The 20,976-nt window shown below is 41.8% G+C and overlaps 1 protein-coding gene across 2 annotated transcripts in view; it reads right to left on the bottom strand.

Annotated features, from left to right (window-relative positions):
• LOC100505446 (nectin-2beta) overlaps nt 1-18,127 on the bottom strand; it is a 40,714-nt gene extending 22,587 nt beyond the window's left edge. Inside the window, 1 exon segment of one of the 2 annotated variants that reach the window (NM_001197282.1) lies at nt 17,403-18,127. In NM_001197282.1, coding sequence (NP_001184211.1) covers nt 17,403-17,466 — 64 coding nt within the window. In that variant the 5' untranslated portion in view covers nt 17,467-18,127. 2 annotated transcript variants of the gene reach the window in all.
• Between the last annotated feature and the right edge of the window lie 2,849 nt (nt 18,128-20,976).

Raw genomic sequence — 20,976 nt, 5'->3', positions numbered from 1 at the left:
AGTGGTGAATAGCAGCCAAAAATGATATGCAGTCTATATTAATATATCTGGAAAAGTGGGAGTTTCCAAAACAGCAGCAACTTAACCCCCAACCAGAAAACCAAACATCTCTACAGGTGTAATTAGAGAGCAATCACACACTGTGATCAGTCACAGGCCAAAGTCAGCAAAAAAAACAGCCAGGAGGCACTTCAAAAGTAGCGCAATGTGTGCAGTGAAAAAATAAATGAATATATGTGAAAATACACCTTTTTAAAATTTTCACTTTCGCATAAATTTCCAAGAAGCAAAATGGGACAGATTCGCCGGTCGCCAGGAGTGTAACTACAGAGGGGGGCCCATATACAATTTCAATAAATATTGGTAAAATGGGTCAACCTCTAGACATTTTGGTCCAGCAGATTTTTGCTCCAAAATTGTCTGAAATCGAAGAAAGTCACCAGCAAATGTGAGAATGCTTAGTGGCTTCACATTTCATTTTGCCTGGGATCCAACAGCCCAGCAGCTTCATTAATATCAACTTAATGGTTTGAATCAAAGAATGTCAGGCTAAATGGTCGGCCCCCACACATTTTCACCTCACCAAATCTGGCCCTCGTTGTAAAAAGTTTGGACACCCCTGAGCTATATATTCTGCAGTGCTCTGCAGAGATTAGGCATTATTCACATCAGTCCCTGTCCTAGTAGAGTCTAAGGGGTCAGTTTTCTAAATTGCGGTAAAAATATGCGCACAAAATATAGATAAATTTGTCGCCAAATATGTTTTCGCCAGTTTACTAACCTGCGGTAAATAAAAATTTGTGAATTTATATTTTAGTTTTCGCCAGTTATCGCATTCACTGAAAATGAAGCTACGTACACATTAACACCTGGTTTAGTAAACCGCAAAATGTGCAAAAGACAAAATTTACGCAAGAATATTGGCTAAATTTTACCGCCACCTATGTAGTGGCGTAAAAGTATGTTTTCGCCAGAAAATTCTCAAGGGGCAGGAAATATCCCATAATACTTTTTTTTTTTTACCCATCATTCTTTGCCGACAGGCAAGAGATCTGTAGTTATTGCTGACAGTTTTGGCTTCTGCTTCTATCTGCTGCAGCAGTTTCAGCTCAGAGTCGTATTATTAACAGCGGGCATCACAGTCCAAGGAATCGTCAGCCTCTACGCTTTTTTGGTTTCATTGTGATTGGCTACATTAAACTGTGCATTTCTATGAAGCAAAGAGATTGACTGGTATGATTTCTTGTTCATATGATTCTATTGGCAGAAGGGTTTATATGATGCATAAATGTTTGATTGGTGTTACTCTGGTAATGTTGTTGGATGGTATAATCATCAGTCAATAAAGTTTATGAGTTTTGAAGATGCATTTCTGGTCATAAATGTCACAGTAAAAATTGCCATAATAACCGCCATAAAACAAGACTATTTTATAGCATAAATATTTGCAAAAACGTAATTTGTCGCCAGAACTTGCTAAATGGTTAATGGTTCTTTAACGTAGTTACCGCAAGTGATTGCAATGACTTCTGAGCGCATCGCTGTTTAGTAAACTTAGTCGCTGCGAATATTCTCAGCGATAACATGCGGAAAAAGGTATAGTCAGATTTACCGCACTTTAATAAACGGACCCCTAAGGTTCCTATAACACATGTAGTGTAAAGGGATTCTGATTCATGATTTTTATGATGTTGTTTTTAATTTCGAAATGACACTGTTTACGCTGCAAATAATTCACTTTACAATATAAAATTTCATTCCTGAACCAGCAAGTGTATTTTTTTTAGTTGTAATATTAGTGCGTCGGCAGCTATTTCAGGCCACTTTGTTTATAAAAACTATAGTCGTGTTTCTGAAGCAAACAAACCAGTTTTACCAGTGCAGGGCAAAGGTACGTTCGTGTCATTTCATTAAAAACAGTTTGGCTTTGTAGTGTTACGGTTCCTTTAAGTTTTCAGAGTGTGTGGGGGAAAACCGGTGTGTGCAACTGCAGTTTCACAGAGGAGTAAATCCCCTGCCTTCCCCGTGTCACCAGTTTTACTTAACTGATAGGAAGTTAAAACTTTTGGTTATCAAGAAATAGGGGCACATTTACTAAGGGTCGAATATTGAGGGTTAATAAACCCTCAAAGTCGACCCTCGAAGTAAAATCCTACGAATTCGAATATCGAATTCGAAGGATTTACTGCAAATTCTGCGTTCGATTGAGAAATTGTTCGATCGAACAATGAAAGCCTTTGAATCGAATGATTCGAAGGATTTTAATCGATCGATCAAAGGATTTTCCTTCGATCAAAAAAACCTTAGAAAAGTGATGGGGAAGGTCTAACATTGTACCTCGGTAGGTTTAACCTACCGAAATATGTAGTCAAAGTATTTTTTAAAGAGACAGTACTTTGACTATCGAATGGTCGAACAATTTTTAGTTCGACCGTTCGAATCAAAGTCGTAGTCGAAGGTCGTAGTAGCGTATTCGATGGTCGAAGTACCTAAAAAAAAAACATCGAAATTCAAAGTTTTTTTCATTCGAATCCTTCACTCGAGCTTAGTAAATGTGCCCCATAATGTTCTGATATCCCCACACTATATGGGCACTAACCAATCAACCTGTAACCTTTTCTTGACTCAAGCAGTTAAAATGATGAAAGCAATTTACTACACCATCTGCTAATAGTCCGACATTCCTTTTTATCCTCCTTAGAGAAAAATATAAGAGGAAATGTAAAACTTTTCCATTGCAAAAAAAAAAAGTTAAAAGCACCATACGTTCCATCCTTCCCAGCCAGTAATTGTCTGTAGCCCAGCCTGCCAATAGCCCAGCCATTTCCTGATGAATGAAATTGTATCTCCTGCAGGAGAAAGGATTCCGGAGTGTTTAAATTTAACAGCAGATTGTGGCCTCTCCGCAAGGAAACCTAAAAAAAGGCTTTGTTGTTCCGTAGACAAAAGCTCAAAGCCCTTAAAAACCACTCACATTCCTCAGCTGTTTCCGTGAGATTAAACAATGACTATATAGGCAGCATTCACCTGTAAAGCATTCACCCGGCCTGACAGTCCTGCTGGATAATGCTGGAGACTCACAACCATCACTAGGATACACTATCAACATACTTGGAGCCCTTCTGGCTCTCTACAAAAAAAACGTGCAAGGGGAAATCCATGGCATGGCTGGCTCACTCAGAGCACTGAACACTCCCAGATATTGAGTTGCCTTATGGTGCAAGGCACAAAAACCGTGTGGTTTTGTATGCACAAATATGCCATATATATACAGCATCGGCTTGATCTTCTAAACCAACTATTCTGAATGCCAAAGTGCAACATTGCAGGGATTAAAGGGGACCCGTCACCCAAAAAAATTATTCCAAATCCTATTTTATCATGTTAGTCAAGCAAAATAAACTTTAATTAAACTGTATAAATTATTTGAATCTTGTTTCCATCAGTCTGGGAATTCATAACTATAACAAACAGGCAGGAGCCATATTGTGGACACTGTTATTAAGACAAGCCTTGTATCATCTCAGAATCTTGTTTGTGCACCAGAATGGGGGACCTGATGTCTATCCCCAAGCCCTGGCTTCCCAATTAAATGGTTAAGAAAATAGGGGGAATGTTGGGAGAGCAGTGACATCTAGGAAGTGCTGAATGGAAAGTGAAAGTAATAGCTTGACCTGCCTCTATGCCTAAGGTATGATTGACAGCTGAAGTTTTACAACAGCTATGAACGTTTTAATGAAAAAAATTCACGGATTTCATGTTTAATTTGTAAAGGACTTTTATTATACAGATTTTTATTTCTGGGTAACAGGTCCACTTTAAGAGACTGAACTCCTATGCTCAGCATTTTGCATTGAATCCCACTAGAAATCCCACTAGAAATCCAGGAAATTAGAAAAAAGAAAATTGTGGCCAAAAACCAGACAATTCCTGCCAATTACATGAGTTGTCAACTTGTCAGTAGACAAAACCCTCATCTGTGCTCATTTACAGTAACAATTAAAATGACCAACCAGAAGCCTATCTGCTCACTAGGCAAGGCTGCTGAACGAGATGATCTCTGCCCGATTTAGCCACCCACATTGGCCCTAGAGACAATAAATAGATTATACGGAGGGGGGTACAGAGACACACCAGTGCAGGACCTCATCAACACACAGTTATGATCCTCATCTGATGGGATTTTAAAACCAACCAGAAGCCCTTCGGATAGGCCAATAAGATTGTAAGCTTATGTGGAGAAGCAGTTTTTCATGCTTGAGTACAACAGCACCTACTGGTGCCTATTACAAAATGATGCTGGTAATACAAGGATAGTAGGCTGTAGTGTTCCACTAGATGTGCCGTATGTGTGTCTAACAAATACACACAAATTAGTATGCGTTCTTGTTCAGTGAATGCTATCAGAGGGCAAACAGGTTTTTAATTAAAGGACACATAAAATAATTGAAAAAACCTTGATTTTGTAGGCAATTATGAATAATATATAGTGTCCCTTTATTGGAGTTTCCTATAGATCTGCTGTGGTCCCTGTCCAATTTTTTAAATAAGGGGTGGGCGTGTCCTAATGGTCCCTGCCAAAAGCACAGAAGGAGGGGGATAGGAAATCACGGCACTGCAGTTACACAAGCAAAGATAGGCTTCAGATCCCCATCAGGTCAGCCTGCCGATTGGTTCCTAAACTACAGAGCAGTGTGCCGAGTGCCACCAGCTCCCCTGCACAGGCCACAGAGGGTCCCTGTAAGCACCGATAGATGGAGAGGGTCCCTTTAAGCACCGATAGATGGAGAGGGTCCCTTTAAGCACCGATAGATGGAGAGGGTCCCTTTAAAGGAAAACTATACCCCCAAAATGAACACTTAAGCAACAGATAGTTCATATCATATTAAGTGGCATATTAAAGAATCTTACCAAACTGGAATATATATTTAAGTAAATCTTGCCCTTTTACATCTCTTGCCTTGAGCCACCATTTTGTGATGGTCTCTGTGCTGCCTCAGAGATCACCTGACCAGAAATACTTCAACTCTAACTGTAACAGAAAGAAGTGTTGAAGCAAAAGACAGAACTCTGTCTGTTAATTGGCTCATGTGACCTAACATGTATGGTTTGTTGGTATGTTTGTGAGTACAGTGAATCCTACGATCCCAGGGGGCGGCCCTTATTTTTTAAAATGGCAATTTTCTATTTATGATTACCCAATGGCACATACTACTAGAAAAGTATATTATTATGAAAATGGTTTATTTACATGAAGCAGGATTTTACAAATGAGCTGTTTTATACAATATCTTTTTATAGAGACCTACATTGTTTGGGGGGTATAGTTTTCCTTTAAGCACCAATAGATGGAGAGGGTCCATTTAAGCACCGATAGATGGAGAGGGTCCATTTAAGCACCGATAGATGGAGAGGGTCCCTTTAAGCACCGATAGATGGAGAGGTTCCCTGTAAGCACTGATAGACGGGCAGCCCCCCTTTAAAAAAAAATACTGACACCAGAAAATATACCTTTTTTATATCTATCATAATATTGTCTGTGTATATGATTTATAATTTAGTTATAAGAGTATTTGCCAGATGCTGACTGACTGGTTGAGAAGCGACAGTCAGGTTGGCAAAAGTCAAGTTTAGCAACATATATTATTGACTGCTCTTTCCCTTCTGCAAAACACCAAAATACTAATGGCTAGAGCCAGTGCCTCCCTGTGCAGAATGTATACGTACAGTTTATTAATAGTACAGGGAACAGGAAGTAAAAGAGCAATAAATATACAATCAGAAAGATTAAGTGCCACATGATCAAATAAAGAGGAATGAGCCAACTTCCCCATAGAGATAATCTGGAAACAAACTGAATCAGTGCAGGAAAATTCCATTTGGGGAAAATCATGAATATTGGCATCAAGATTATGAATTGCCTCTAAGGAACTAACTCCCCATTACATACAAGTTGGAGCAGTGCTGGGGGGATAAGCAGAGCATTGCACATGCCCAAGGCCACCAGCAGGAAATTGGGAATCTAGGTGTCTGTGCCGGTTTACGCATTGGCGGTTTTACCCCAAATGTATATGTCTCACAGCTTTCCTGACATGAGTAATTAACTGCCACTGGATGACAGGGCCAAATTACACTTACTGGAGCTGTTACAGGAGGGCATCAATCTAACCCAATGACAGCAGTACCACGGGGCAAATGCCTTCCCCAGCAGTTGACTTACTAGAGGGCTCACGTCCCACTGGGCACATTCCCTAATTGTAGCCCAGACCATAAGGGAGCGGCAGATCCGGAGCAGATGTTGGCTGAAGCAGAGATTTAAGGAGGGTGGATTGATGGACAGTCATACGGCACAAACATACAAGCCCTTACAGAAGTCTGTGTGTGTCTTCCATGCATTTTAATTTAAAGGGAAACTACATCCACAAGTTAGACTATTACAGCCTATTCCCAAAGAGATTAACCCAACATATTAAGGTGCAGTGTGTTGCCACATCTCTATACCATCCCCTGAGCAGGAAGTGATCAATGCACAAAGAATATGCTGACAAACAGCAAAGAGATCACACTTCACCAAAATAAGAAAATATTTACACAGAAACAGGAACTGCACAATACATCAAACAGCCTGCCACTTTCTAGCCAAAACACACAAGAATCAAGAGAGAGCTGGGCAGATGCTGAACTACAAGATTTCGTTTTTAATAGCAAGAGCCATCCGGGAAGGAGGCCGGGGCTGCAGTCGAGCAGGGCTCAGAGGAGCGTCAATGGACACTTAGCGCATCAGCCTTAATATAGCTCTCTCTGACCACAGAAACCACAGTCTGCTGGGATGAACAAAACGGAATAAAATGAGGAGACGCTTCATTAACCACAGGCACTGTCCAAGCATAATTACTACTAACGATGCACAGACTCACGGGCACCATCACACCCTGGAATAGACAAAACTGTAAGAATATATAGTGAATAAAGTACCCCCTCTTGTAAAATATAAGGATATTATAAGTTACCAAGGAGTTTCATGACCATATAAAAACACGAGGCCGAAGGCCGAGTGTTTTTATACAGGTCATGGAACTCCGAGGTAACTTATAATATCCTCATATTTTACAATTGGGGGTACTTTATTTATTATAATACACAAATTTTAGTGAGTCATGTGACAGAAATTACATCACTACTCACCGTTTATAACTGATGACATCACTACTCACCGTTTATAAGGATATAATTTACAAGATATTCATGGCTTTTGTGTATTATATATACATACATACATACACACAGGGATAGAAGTTCTGTCCTACCTAAGGGCAGAGACACACGGTCATATTCGGTAAATTAGTCGGCTGGCGACAAATCTCTTCTTTAGGGCGCCGGCGACAAATCTCCTCTTCTTTTGGGCACCTCATCTCCCCCAACTGCCTTTCCGCTGGATCGCTTTGTTTTCCGAAGTCACCCAAAGTTTCCTCAAGAGGCAATTAGGAGATTAGTCGCCCCGAAAAAGAGGAGATTTGTCGCCGGGCAACTAATCTCCCTGAATCTGACCATGTGCCTCTGCCCTTAAGGTGTCACAAATAGGGATGAAGCCCTTGCACTTGTGTGTCCCAAATTAACCAGTGCTTAGTCACGCCACTGTCAGGCAGCAGTCACTTCTACTTCTTACCCATTGCTGCAGTGGTCTTCATAACAATGCATCTCAAGCTGTCAGTTTTGGGTGGCAGTTGTATACAATAATTTGCCGGCGGCACTTTCCTCTGCAGTTAGTTAGAAGTAACCTGGGGCAATTCCGTTAATCACAAAGAGTGATCCAGGCAGCACAGTAGTTAGCATAGCAGCCTAGGGTTCTAGATTCAGTTCTACCCTGGATAATACAGGTATGGGACCTGTTATCCAGAATACTGGGGTTTTCCGGATAATGGGTCTTTGCATAATTTGGATCTTCATACCTTAAGTAAACCCAATAGGCTGGTTTTGCCTCCAATAAGGATTAATTATATCTTAGTTTGGATCAAGTACAAGGCAATGTTGTATTACTGCAGAGAAAAAGGAAATCATTTTTGATAAGTTTTTGTTTTATGTGGATAAAGTGGATTCTATGGGAGCCAGCCTTTCCATAATTCGGCGCTTTCTGGATAACGGGTTTCCGGATAACGGATCCCATACCTGTATTTGCAAAACCTGTCCCTGCTTTGTACAGGAACGCTCCTCTAGTCATATAGACAGCCCTGCTTAGAATAAGGATTGCACTTCCCCAAGCAAACAACATATAAGAAATTCAAATCCCGTAATATCAAAAGCGACAAAGCTTAGGTGAGATCTATATTGGACGGCTAAACAGATAATCCGCCCAGGCTTTCAGGACATAAGGGGCCCCTTCATCAGGCCGATTACCCGCTGCTGACATTAAACACGCCACATGGTGCAGAGCCAGACAATAAGAGCAAAGCAGGACTGGAGAATCCAGAACACCTTTCATTGCGGGTCAGTTAAGGTTATCTAATCGCCTGCCTGATATTCCACAATCCCACACCAACAACATACACACCGTCCTGCTGTTAGTAATGAAAGGGCAAATCCGCTGCTCTGACAACAAGCTTTGCAGGGGGAATATAAACAACTTAGAAGCAGGGCTTATCCTTCAGTTAAATTGAAGAGGGAGGCAGTGTGTCCAAGGCTCTGGGCACAAAACTATTTCCTCATACCTTTACTGCCCACGTAAAGGGAAAATAAACTAAGCAGAGTTTTTTTTTGCACTCGGATTGAGCACACAGTCAAAGGGGTTGTTTGCCTTTAAGTTAAATTTTAGTATGATTCAGAGAGTGATATTCTGAGACCATTTGCAACTTGTTTTCATTTTTTATTATTTGTGGTTTTTGAGTTATTTAGCTTTTTATTCAGCAGCTCTCTGGTTTGCAGTTTCATCAATCTGGTGGCTAGGATCCAAATTACCCTAGCAACCATGCACTGATTTGAACAAGAGACTGGAATATGAATAGGAAAGGGCCAAAATAGAAAGACGAGTAATAAAAAGTCGCAATAACAATACATTTGTAGCCTTACAGGGCATTTGTTTTTAGATGGGGTCAGTGACCCCCACTTCAAAGCTGGAAAAAGTCAGAAAAAGAAGACAAATAAATGTAAAAACTATAAACTATAAGAAGAAATAATGAGGACCAATTGAAAAGTTCCTTTGAATTGGTCATTCTAGAACATACTAAGGGCAGAGACAGACGAGAAGATTCTGTGGGATTTAGTCGCCCGGAGACAAATCGCCTCTTCTTCAGGCGACTAATCTCTCCAAACTGCTTCCCAGCCGGCTAGAATCTAAATCGCCAGGCGGGAAGTTACTCAGAACAATTCGTTTCCCGAAGTCACCCGAAGTTGCCTCAAGAGGAATATTCGGGCGACTTCGGAAAACGAAGAGCTCCAGTGCCATCCCGCCGACGATTTAGATTTTGGCCAGTGTGGAGGCAGTTCGGGCAGATTAATCGCAGGAAGAAGAGGCAATTTGTCGTCAGGCAACTAATCTTCCCGAATCTTCTCGTCTGTCTCTGCCCGAAAAAGTTAACTGAAAGGTAAACCACCCCTTAAAAGGTACAGAAACCTACATGCATTTATAGATATAATCCTAGGGTCCCAGGCTTCTTGTAACTATAGAACTAATAAGAAACAGTACAATGTATTTATGAGCACAGCAGTGCTATCATTCAGAAGTCTTTTGGAGAACAGTTCTGCAAAGGTAGTTGTGCGACTACAGAGCAACCAGCCAGCCACAGACCACTCAAGTACAATGGTAACAAAACTGCGCATTTATTTAAGGAATTTAAAATATAAAAGGTGATCCATTAGGCACGGGCAGCACTCTGCCTTGTTTTATTAATACAGCAGCCCAGCTCAATAACACTAATCCCATTTCTGCGTAACGCAGCGAGACAAGTCCCGAATCGGTTTATTGAATTGGTGTGGTGTTTCCATAGAATAACCTATTGCCACATAAATAAATAAACTGCTTTGGGATTTGGCAGCAGCACTAAGAGGTCTGTAAAGCCAGAGCTGTTAGTGTAAGTGTCGCCCATTGATTTTACTATTTCCAAAGAAGCAACATATTCCCCTGTACCGGCTAACGGGCCAAAATTCAAGGTGGGAAGGAGTATTCCTTGCTATGGAATCATAGGAGGATACACAGTTGTAGCTGGATGGATAATGTTTTATTGCTATTTATGGTGGAAGCAGTATAACTAATTCTGCCAGGCTACAGTTAGCGGCTACTAATCACCCATAGAAACAAGGGCCTTAAAGGAGAACTAAACCCTAAAAATGAATAAGGCTAAAAATGACATTTTATATAATGACCTTATTGCACCAGACTAAAGTTTCAGCTTGTCAATAGCAGCAATGATCCAGGACTTCAAACTTGTCACAGGGGGTCACCATCTTGGAAAGTGTCTGTGACACTCACATGCTCAGTGGGCTCTGAGCAGCTGTTGAGAAGCTAAGCTTAGGGCTCGTCACTAATTATTAAGCAGAAAATGAAGTTTGTCTGTAATATAAGCTGATGCTACAGGGCTGATTATTAAATTCCGATGCTAATTGCACTGGTTCCTGTGCTGCCATGTAGTAATTATCTGTATTAATTACTAATCAGCCTTATATTGTGACATTTCTATTCTATGTGTACTGTATATTGTGAGTGGGTCCCTAAGCTCAGTAAATGACAGCAGCACAGAGCATTTGCAGTGAATCAGCAGAAAAGAAGACGGGGAGCTACTGGGGCATCTTTGGAGACACAGATCTTCCCTCATAAAGGGCTGTGGTTGCCTTGGGCTGGTACAGAAGCACAAAACATAATGTACAACATTTCTAGCTACTTCTTTAGTTAAGCTTTAGTTCTCCTTTAATTAGAAATTGTACTATATACAGCAGGGGAAACTAAAGAGGTTTCACATATAGTTAGTTCTCCCATACTCAAGTTTAAAGGGTGCTTCTCTTGTAAATTATGAAACCCCACTCAAACCAAGGGGCTAGAGTCAGTCACATGCACTTGCAGGTCAGCCTACAACCCTATTCATGTACTGATGGAATTGTCTTTCCTAAAGGGCCAATCAATACTGGAGCCCTAAAGTTATAGCATCCACATTTTTTTTTCCTAGGGCCCATAATGTCACAGGAACAAACAAAATATATGAAATGGCCCATCTGAGCGGGGCCACAATAAGTGGAAAAGTAAAGTGCTGTTGGGCAGAAGGAAAAGCATGAAGGGTCCAAACCAAATTGAGCATCAGGACCCATGATCATCCTGTTGCACCGCTGCTTAGAACATCAGCCATGATAATGCAGCACATACATTCATGCACAGCATCCATTCCCATGGTATCTATGGAGCAAAGACAATGGCTCTCATTTGGCCCATTGCTATACATATTATATGAGACACTGCACAGGACTATCTGCTGTTTGATCAATGTAACCCTTTGTGCTCTGGATTCTCTTGTACAATTTACCTTTTCTCTGCTCTTTCAGCTTGCACATATCATATACTCTTATGTTGCTGTTGCGTTGGCTGTCTTTGGGCAGAGCAAAACACAAACACAGATGGTGCTGTACAAGGATTCAATCTCATATATGCTGTGCCAATTATGTTATTACATTACCCATCCTCATTATAAACATACATTTTGCTCACTCCCTGCTGAGAAGCCCAGGACTGGGTTAATCCCTCCTCTTCTCCCCCCCTCCCCCCCCTGCACCGTTTTACCCCCATCTCCGTCTGTCACTGCAAAGGGGCCGAGATCAAGCGCAACAGAGCGTAAGCGAAGGCACCACAATAAAGTGCATGCAGAGCTAAGGGGTGGTATGGGGCTGATGATGAGAGCACTGGGAGACACAGGGAATGACAAGAGGATATGGGGGGGGGAGAATTTTGGAGGTCCGGCAGGACAAGGAGGGGTTAAACCTGTATATGTAGTACTGTGGGAAGGATACAGATAATTGGCAGTGGGAAATATGTAAGAGGGGCTTCAAAGAAACAAAGACACGTAGCATTGTGCATTAAATGGGAATTAAAGCGGCAGGTACGTAATCTTGGTATAGCTAGTTTACTTCATTTTGCATTATTTAAAGGGAAAATATACCTTATTTGCTATACACGTTATCCCACATACCATCTTACTATAGAGGAACTGTGCCCCTATTTCTTAAACGTGGGCTCCCTAGTGTTGCTGAACTACACAATTGGCAACATTCATGAACATACAAGTATGCTTTAGTCCAGTAACATCTGGGCACCCAAGGTTTAGAAATAGGACTATACTCACAGTCTCACAGTAACAGTTACATTCTCCTTATTTTAGACCCTATCCCAGAATTGCTGCCCCATTCCCTGACACCATCTTGCCTTATTACACAATGTTGCAATGATACAGCTCTTTCCTATAATACCACAGGTGCTGTCCCTTTGCCGGATACAACCTTGCCTAACTCTATACACTGCCCCACAATTAAAACACCTTTGGATAAGACTATGGTGCCTTCCTAGAGATTTGTAGAATGCAGTGATCTGCTTTTTCCAAAATGCAGATATTTCTTCTAGGCTGTAGGTCCATGCCTTTCAACGTTCCCTCAACAACAAGCTCTGGGGCCACATCATTGTAGCACAAGCTCTTCCAACCCGGACCCTACTAACCCCCTTTTGTATCTCCACTTTCCAACGATTTGTTCGCCAACCTAAAACCACAAAAACAAGCTTTAATGGAAAATGAATAAGGCTCAACAGTTGTCCCTCAACAGCTTGGGCAGGTTTTGGAAGTTATAATCAGCGCGCCCCATGATTGTCCAAAGTGGGCAGCAGCACAATGTTGGCATTGATTGGCCTCCAATTAGGGACAAACAGAGAGAATACTGGTGCCGCGTGAATGAAAGATAAAAAAAACCAACAACAAAAAGATAGAATCCAGACAGCGAAATGGACAGTAGGGGTAGATATGTTACCAATTGGGTATGACCTTAAATTTATCACCTGCTCTCTTTCAGGGCCACATTATTTTTTTATAAAGTAAAAGAAGGGTTGTTGTTGAACTACAAATGCCAGCACCCAGGTCGCTAAAGGCTTGCAGATCGGAAGGCTATTGGGAAAACTGGCAACTAAAGTGCTACAGATTGGGCAACAATGATAATGTGTTCCAGATGTCATTTTGCCCTAGCCTCCAAATACCAAACCTAATTTTACCCCCATGACACAGCACAGCACTACTGAATCATCGATCCCATTGCCGGCCAGCTCAGCCCTTGTGGTTTACTGATCAGCAAGATTTTCCAGATTTCTCTGTTTGTCTGAAATAACTTTGTTCTGTGCGGAAATACAGGATCTGCCAGCAGATAAAAGCATGCCTTCAGCAGTAATTGCAGATATTTAGCAGAAAATTACAAATACCACTCCCCCCCCCCATTTACCTTGCCAATAGCTTTCATGAGAAAGCACCATTAACTGGGGGACAACGGTACCATACAATAATATTCTGGGACAATTTGCATTTGGTCTTCATTTTTTTTATGGTTTTATTCAGCAGCCCTCCAGTTTGGTGTTTCAGGCAGCTATCTGGTTGCTAGGGTCAAAGTCACCCTAGCAACCAGGCAGTAGTATGAATGAGAGCCTGGAATATGAACAGGAGTGGGACTAAATAGAAAAAGAATAACATTAAACTGTAGCCTCACAGAGCAATAGTTTCTTGGCTGCTGGGGTCCCCCTATTTAAGAGCTGACAAAAAAAAAAGAAAGAATAAGAGGGCAAAAAAAACCAAAAAAAACAATTAAGACCAATTGAAAAGTTGCAAAGTATAAAGTTCATAATATACAAAAATATATTAATGTGTAGGCACCTGTTATTTGCAGACAGTGGTTGGTCTCATTTATCAGGCATGCAGTATGTGGGATTTTATAGCTCCCTAGTTCCACCAGAATGGAGTAGCATTTAAGCGTGCAGCAAATATCCACTTAGATTTGTTTTATGTGTTGCATTAGGGCCTGCTACAGTCGCCAAATGTGTTACAAGTCACTAAACAAACTTATTTAGGGGCAATGTCCAACGGCATGCGACTGTACCGCAGCTGCATGACAACCAAGGGGTTAACAGCGACAAGCTGGAGAGGTGACCCAGCCGGCTATTCAGTCCTCTCCAACTTCACTTTTGTCTGACAACAAAGAGGGCCAATATTATCCAGTATCGGTGAGAGAGCAGAGAGCACTGGGGGGAGGGGAAACAAGAGTCTGAAAAGATAAGCATTTTCCCCCCACCCACCAGTTGGGGTGTGACAGTTTGTAAAGTGGGACTCTAACCTTCGATCCCTCTTTCTCCTATTCAATAACCTCCCCCTCCTAATGCCGAGGCCTCACCTCCCCCATCTAATTATTACACACAGCATTCCCAGAATTCCTCAACTAACTCATCACAGACCAGCACCAGGTCAATGAAGAAATGGGGCAAACAGTGGGGGGAAAAGAACAAAGACGTAGGGGTGCAAGGGCTTTGGCAGAGCACTGAGACGGGGCATCACAGGGCTGTTTAAATAATTTAGTAGGTGCAACAGGTGGTGGATGTGCAGGAGAGGAGTGTGAGTATTACAACTGCCTAGAGTGCAGCACACAAAGTTGTGAAACTAAAAACACAGTTGTACAGAACTTTTCAACATGGTTTTTATGCTTTATATAAAGGAATATACATCAGGGGAGGGGGTAAGATATTGAGCCACACAATAGGCATTTGCTACTAGTGAGTAGGTCCCTGTAGGGCCCAAAAACCAGGCCCAGATCACAACATTCAGCCGAAGGCATTGTTAGAAAAATAAAGATAGCAGATTGGTCAATATATGTACAAGGCCAGTGATGCAATCACCCAACAGCAGTTGTAACAGATGACATCATTAAGCACTGTTTATATAGTGAATAAAGTACCCCCTTTTGTAAAATATAAGGATATTATAAGTCACCGGGGAGTTACATGATCATATAAAAGCACGAGGCTGAAGTACAAGGGGTGCTTTTTTTATTATAATACACGCGTTTTACTATGGGTGTTCCATGACCATATTCAGCCGAGTGCTTTTCTGCAGCTCTTGAAACCAAGGTGACTTCTAATATCCTATATTTCAACAGGGTTTGCTTTATATATTACAATACACAAGTTTCAGTGAGTCATGTGACAAATGACATCACTAAGCTCTGTTAATAACCGATGACATCACCAAGAGCAGTTTTTCTAAGGCTATAATGTATAGGATATACATGGTTTTTGTGTATTATATGGATATAATCCACAAAAGCCTGGAAATATCCTTATAAGCCGTGGTCGGTGATGTCATTGTGTCACATGACTCACTGAAACTTGTGTATTGTAATATATAAAGCAAACCCTGTTGAAATATAGGAGGATATTAGAAGTCACCTTGGTTTCAAGAGCTGCAGAAAAGCACTCGGCTGAATATGGTCATGGAACACCCATAGTGATTTATAATCCTTAAAGGGGTTGTTCACCTTCAAATTAACTTTAAGCATGATGTACAGAGTGATATTCTGAGACAATTTGCAATTGGTTTTCATTATTTATTATTTGTGGTTTTTGAGTTATTCAGCTTTTTATTCAGCAGCCTGAATAGAAAGAGGAGTAACAAAAAGTAGCAATAACTTTATAAAATGTATAGCTTTACAGAGCATGTGTTTTGGGGTCAGTGACCCCGGTTTGGAAGCTGAGAAGAATCCATGCAAGAAAAATGCAAATAACTGAAAAACTATAAAAAAATAAATGAATAAAAAAAATTCCGTAGAATTGTCCATTCTATAAAATACTAAAAGTTAATTCAAAGGTGAAATAACCCTTTAAATTTCTCTAAAGTGGGTATTTTATTCAGAATATATTACAGGTATGTATAACATAGACAAGGAGGTATTGAAAGTATAAACTCGTCCAAAGAAGCACAACATTGAATGCCAAGGACTCAGTCTTATCCTACACATAAGCCTCTTGCTGTTATTTAACATAAAAGTCACCCTCTCCAAAGTAAACGCAAATTATAAAATAACAATGAGAAGTTCAATTGGTTCAATAGAAGCTCAAGGACCAAGAGCTGCAGGTGATACAATATTTCTTCACCTACACAAATGCAAATGTCCTTCTGCATCAGCTTCTTTAGCTGCACTTTTATTCCCTTTAATGTTGGGCAGAACACATTGTCCCTGTATTCCAGATATTACTGAATGTGTTGCATGGACGGCCACGCCAGGTAAATACCATATTACTTATCTTTGTCATATTTGGCTGGGGGAGAATAATACACAGCGTAACGAATGACTGGGGTGAAAACAGACACATTGTTACGAATGGATGAGTGTGAATAATACACAGTATAACTACTGGCTGGGGTGAATAATACACAGTATAACTACTGGCTGGGGTGAATAATACACAGTATAACGACTGGCTGGGGTGAATAATACACAGTATAACGACTGGCTGGGGTGAATAATACACAGTATAACGACTGGCTGGGGTGAATAATACACAGTATAACTACTGGCTGGGGTGAATAATACACAGTATAATGACAGGCTGGGGTGAATAATACACAGTATAACGACTGGCTGGGGGTGAATAATACACAGTATAACGACTGGCTGGGGGTGAATAACACAGAATATAGGGTACAGTAGTGCAGGTAACATATGTGACGGTAAATGTAGGAGAGCATGGGGGTGGGGGTGCTAGTGAGCAAATGACAAGGTCAGTATTGCCCAGCCCAGGTTACTATGGGAGTACAGGGTGAGTGGTACAGGGTGAGTGGTACAGTACAGTGTGAGTAGTACAGTGTGAGTAGTACAGTACAGTGTGAGTAGTACAGTACAGTGTGAGTAGTACAGTACAGTGTGAGTAGTACAGTACAGGGTGAGTAGTACAGTACAGGGTGAGTAGTACAGTACAGGGTGAGTAGTACAGGGTGAGTGGTACAGTACAGTGTGAGATAACAGTGTGAGTAGTACAGTACAGTGTGAGTAGTACAGTACAGTGTGAGTAGTACAGGGTGAGTAGTACAGGGTGAGTGGTACAGGGTGAGTGGTACAGTGTGAGTGGTACAGTGTGAGTAGTACAGTATAGTGTGAGTAGTACAGTGTGAGTAGTACAGTGTGAGTAGTACAGTATAGTGTGAGTAGTACAGTGTGTAACAGACAGGGATCCAGGTGAGTCCGCAGATGCAGAAGGGGAGAGGCCATATTGCACATTACTATTGAGTTCACAGACACCAGTTGAGTCGCAGGGAAAGGCTCTGTGAGTAAATCAGACAGCACAGGGAACACAATCCCACTAGAAGATGAGCGAGGGGTTAATCGCTCAGAGACACAAGCCTGGCACTTACCTGAGAACAGCAGCACCAAGAGAAAAGCCCAAATACGCTGCATCCTGCCGGCTCCGATCACCATTTACCCCAATCCCCCTACTCTGGCGCGTTCCCTTGCGTTTTCCTCGCGTCTCAGCAGTAGAACGAGCAACCAAGTCGCGTTTCCCGGTATCTGTTGCTTCGCGCCCCACGCACAGTCTCCTCTTCTCTCTCCCGACTCCCGGCCTCGATCTCTGCTTTCGAACTCCCAACTGCTCCCCGCTGGTGACGTCACTCCACTATTAGCATACGAGGAACCGCCCACCGTTCACCTGTTCCAGCGGATTAACCCCTTCCCGGGCTGCGGCAACCCAGATCTTAGACTAGAGAGGTGGGGGAGAATTGGGCAACGTGAGGTGAATGGAAATAAAGGGATATGAGTGCGACTGACTGGGCGCATAAAACAGGCGCTAGACTTAGAGATAACGATTGTTACTGTCTGTAAAACCTCAGGCAGACGCTAACGTGCGGCTATAAACGCAAATAAGCCAAATATTATGGACTATTTCTAATGATCAGCATAAGAAACTACACAGATCAAACGTATTTAAAATATGAGATCATTGCGCACAAGAGCTTACAATCTAAATCAGAGGTTTTTAATTATTCTTGGGGCCTTCGTTCCTGGTCTAATAATTGCTCACACCAACCCCCCTTGCAGTTCCCCATTAAGATATTAAAACAGGGTAAAGTGCAGAGATTTGTAAGATCCATCAGCCTCAACTGTAATAACCAATATAAGTAGGGCCCAAACTTTTTTTTACCCATGAGCCATATTCATATGTTAAAAGAGTTGGGGACTGGGGAGCAACGCAAACGAAAAAACTTCCTGGGGATGCAAATAAGGGTCGTACTTGGCTATGTGGACTGGCAGACTACAGGAGGTTGTGTTTGGCACTACCCCTGGTTTTTATGCAACCAAAACTAAAGTAATCACCCGCTTTGACTGGGAACAACCACCAAGGGATTAGTGAGCAACATGTTGATCACTGCAGTAAAGCAAGTGGGTGCATTATAGTAAGTGGGTGCAATATAGCAAGTGGGTGCAGTAAAGCAAGTGGGTGCAGTATAGTAAGTGGGTGCAATATAGCAAGTGGGTGCAGTATAGAAAGTGGGTGCAATATAGCAAGTGGGTGCAGTATAGAAAGTGGGTGCAATATAGCAAGTGGGTGCAGTATAGAAAGTGGGTGCAATATAGCAAGTGGGTGCAGTATAGAAAGTGGGTGCAGTATAGAAAGAGGGTGCAGTATAGCAAGTGGGTGCAGTATAGAAAGTGGGGGCAGTATAGCAAGTGAGTGCAGTATAGCAAGTGGGTGCAGTATAGCAAGTGGGTGCAGTATAGCAAGTTGGCTCTGGGCACCCACATGTCCTGGTGGGGGAATCCAGTGGCTTGGGGACCTCTGAGGTTTAGTTGAATAAAAAAAAAAGCAACAAGGTGAAATATGGCAGATAATAACAAATCAGATATTACCCTCCCCTACCTGTGGGACATGACAGTGTAATGAAATCCCACTAACAAAAATTGAATCCAATCAAAGATTGTGGCCGAAACATTAGGCATGGGTAGGGTTGCCACCTGGCCGGTATTTTATGGTAAAAATTATGGTTGATCCCAATAATATTAATAGGGAAAAAAGATAAATATATAGGAAGGCTGGTATTTTTTCTCAGAAAAGCTGGCAACCCTAGGCATGGGGGGTGCACACCCTTGGGGCCCTCATTGTGGCAAATGCAGTGGGTTACATTAAGGTGCCCTTGATCCCCAGTGGTTGGAGTCTGCAATGTATCCCAGATGAATACAGTCAGCCCACAGGCACCCACTCAAATCAACACTTTTTTTCACCTTTTTGCTTGCAAGAAAAAAATGTAAAAATTCATATAGGTTAATGGAGTCTCATATCTTAAATATACACGGAACCTTTTAATTCTCCCAGTGGGTCAGTCTGTCAGCATGAGCTGAGCTGATCAGTGATCAATACTAGACTTATAGTTAATGGCACCTCCAGTAATCAGCTGAGGATTAGTCCAGATGAGAAGTGGACACAGGGGAGGACAGTGACATTTTTGTTTGGGGAGGCTACCAATGGGCTTTGATAATGGGCTTTGAATTTATAATTATACAGGAGTAGATAGCAGGTGGCTTTTTGCTTGGGAGTCTGTGTCTTTATAAGAGTAATGGTATACAGAGTGAAAAGGCTTGAAGTCACCCCTACTGTATAGGAGTCGCCAGCAGGCAGCCGGAACTTGTTGCTTTGGTGACAAAATGCTCAAAATCACCTCTGTCTGTTGTTTCCCTAAATTTTCATTATTTTCCACCTATTGTGGCTACCGTGGGAGAGATCAGGTGTGGGAAAGAAGGTCACAACAGGGGCTAAAATAACAGTTGGGATATGTACACCTGGATATAATGTGACACTGGGTGGGATATAATGTGACACTGGGTGGGATATAATGTGACACTGGGTGGGATATAATGTGACACTGGGTGGGATATAATATAACACTGGGTGGGAAGAGCAGAAAAGGCTGCTGCGGCCCCAGGCAGTGAGAAGACCTTTAACTCTGGGATGAGATGAAAAGTGACAGGGCAGGATTTTCCCTGCTGAGACGATTTAAAAAATAACAAGAAATACTTTTCCTCTTTCTGTGCAACTTCCGGTGTTTAGAGAGAAACTGCCGAGACACCTCCCCTACCTGCACACTCCTCCTTATACACCTCTGCCAGGTTGTGTTACTCACTGTCACCTGCTGATAAACAGTTCAATGGAATGGGTGATACTCATTGTTACTGTCAAATGATACTCACTGTTACTATTTGCTGATAACACTTCCTTGCACTTATTATTCATACATTCCCCCAGAAATACCGGAGCTCCCAAACACCATTAGTGATGCAGAACTGAACTGACTTAGCACCAATAAAATGTTGTCAGCTGTACACAGGTATTGCAGTAAATGGAAGCTGTGCTCTGTTTAATGGATGGGTTTCTTTTTTAGTTTCCTGTAAATGTACAATAACACAAGCAGACCCTACTTCTAATGTCAGTGTAGAAGCAGGGTCTGGGGAATATCATACGTGTAAAGACAAAAGCAGTTTAAGTGTGCAAAGTGCGGTTTCAAACCATTGCCCACAATGCAGTGTTTGTTCCCCAGAATTTTAATGTAATTGAGGACAGTAATGTGGATCAGGCCTGCCATCAATAATTATGGGGCCCATACTAATAAGCTGGCAGGGTCATTCTCACAGTTATTAGTTCCCCCAATTATTAGTTCATAGCTTATCAGCAGGACTGTATTAGCAGCTGGCTTTGCCCTAGTCACCACCGGCCATCCACCCTCTTCCCTTCCTAAATGTCACCTGCATAAAGTCTATACTGCGCATGGACCAATTGGGAAGGGATTAAAATGAATGCCCCCCTCTAAGATCTGCTGCCAGATCTAGGCTTGTCTAGCAGTGAGCTAAATGTGTAACACCAAAACATTCAAGTGTTTTAATGGAATGACAATATAATATACTGTTGTCCCACACTGGTAAAACTGATATGTTTGCTTC

The sequence above is a fragment of the Xenopus laevis genome, chromosome 7S, assembly GCF_017654675.1.
Source record: "Xenopus laevis strain J_2021 chromosome 7S, Xenopus_laevis_v10.1, whole genome shotgun sequence".
Lineage (NCBI taxonomy): Eukaryota > Metazoa > Chordata > Amphibia > Anura > Pipidae > Xenopus > Xenopus laevis.
This window is presented reverse-complemented; position numbering and strand designations above follow the sequence as displayed.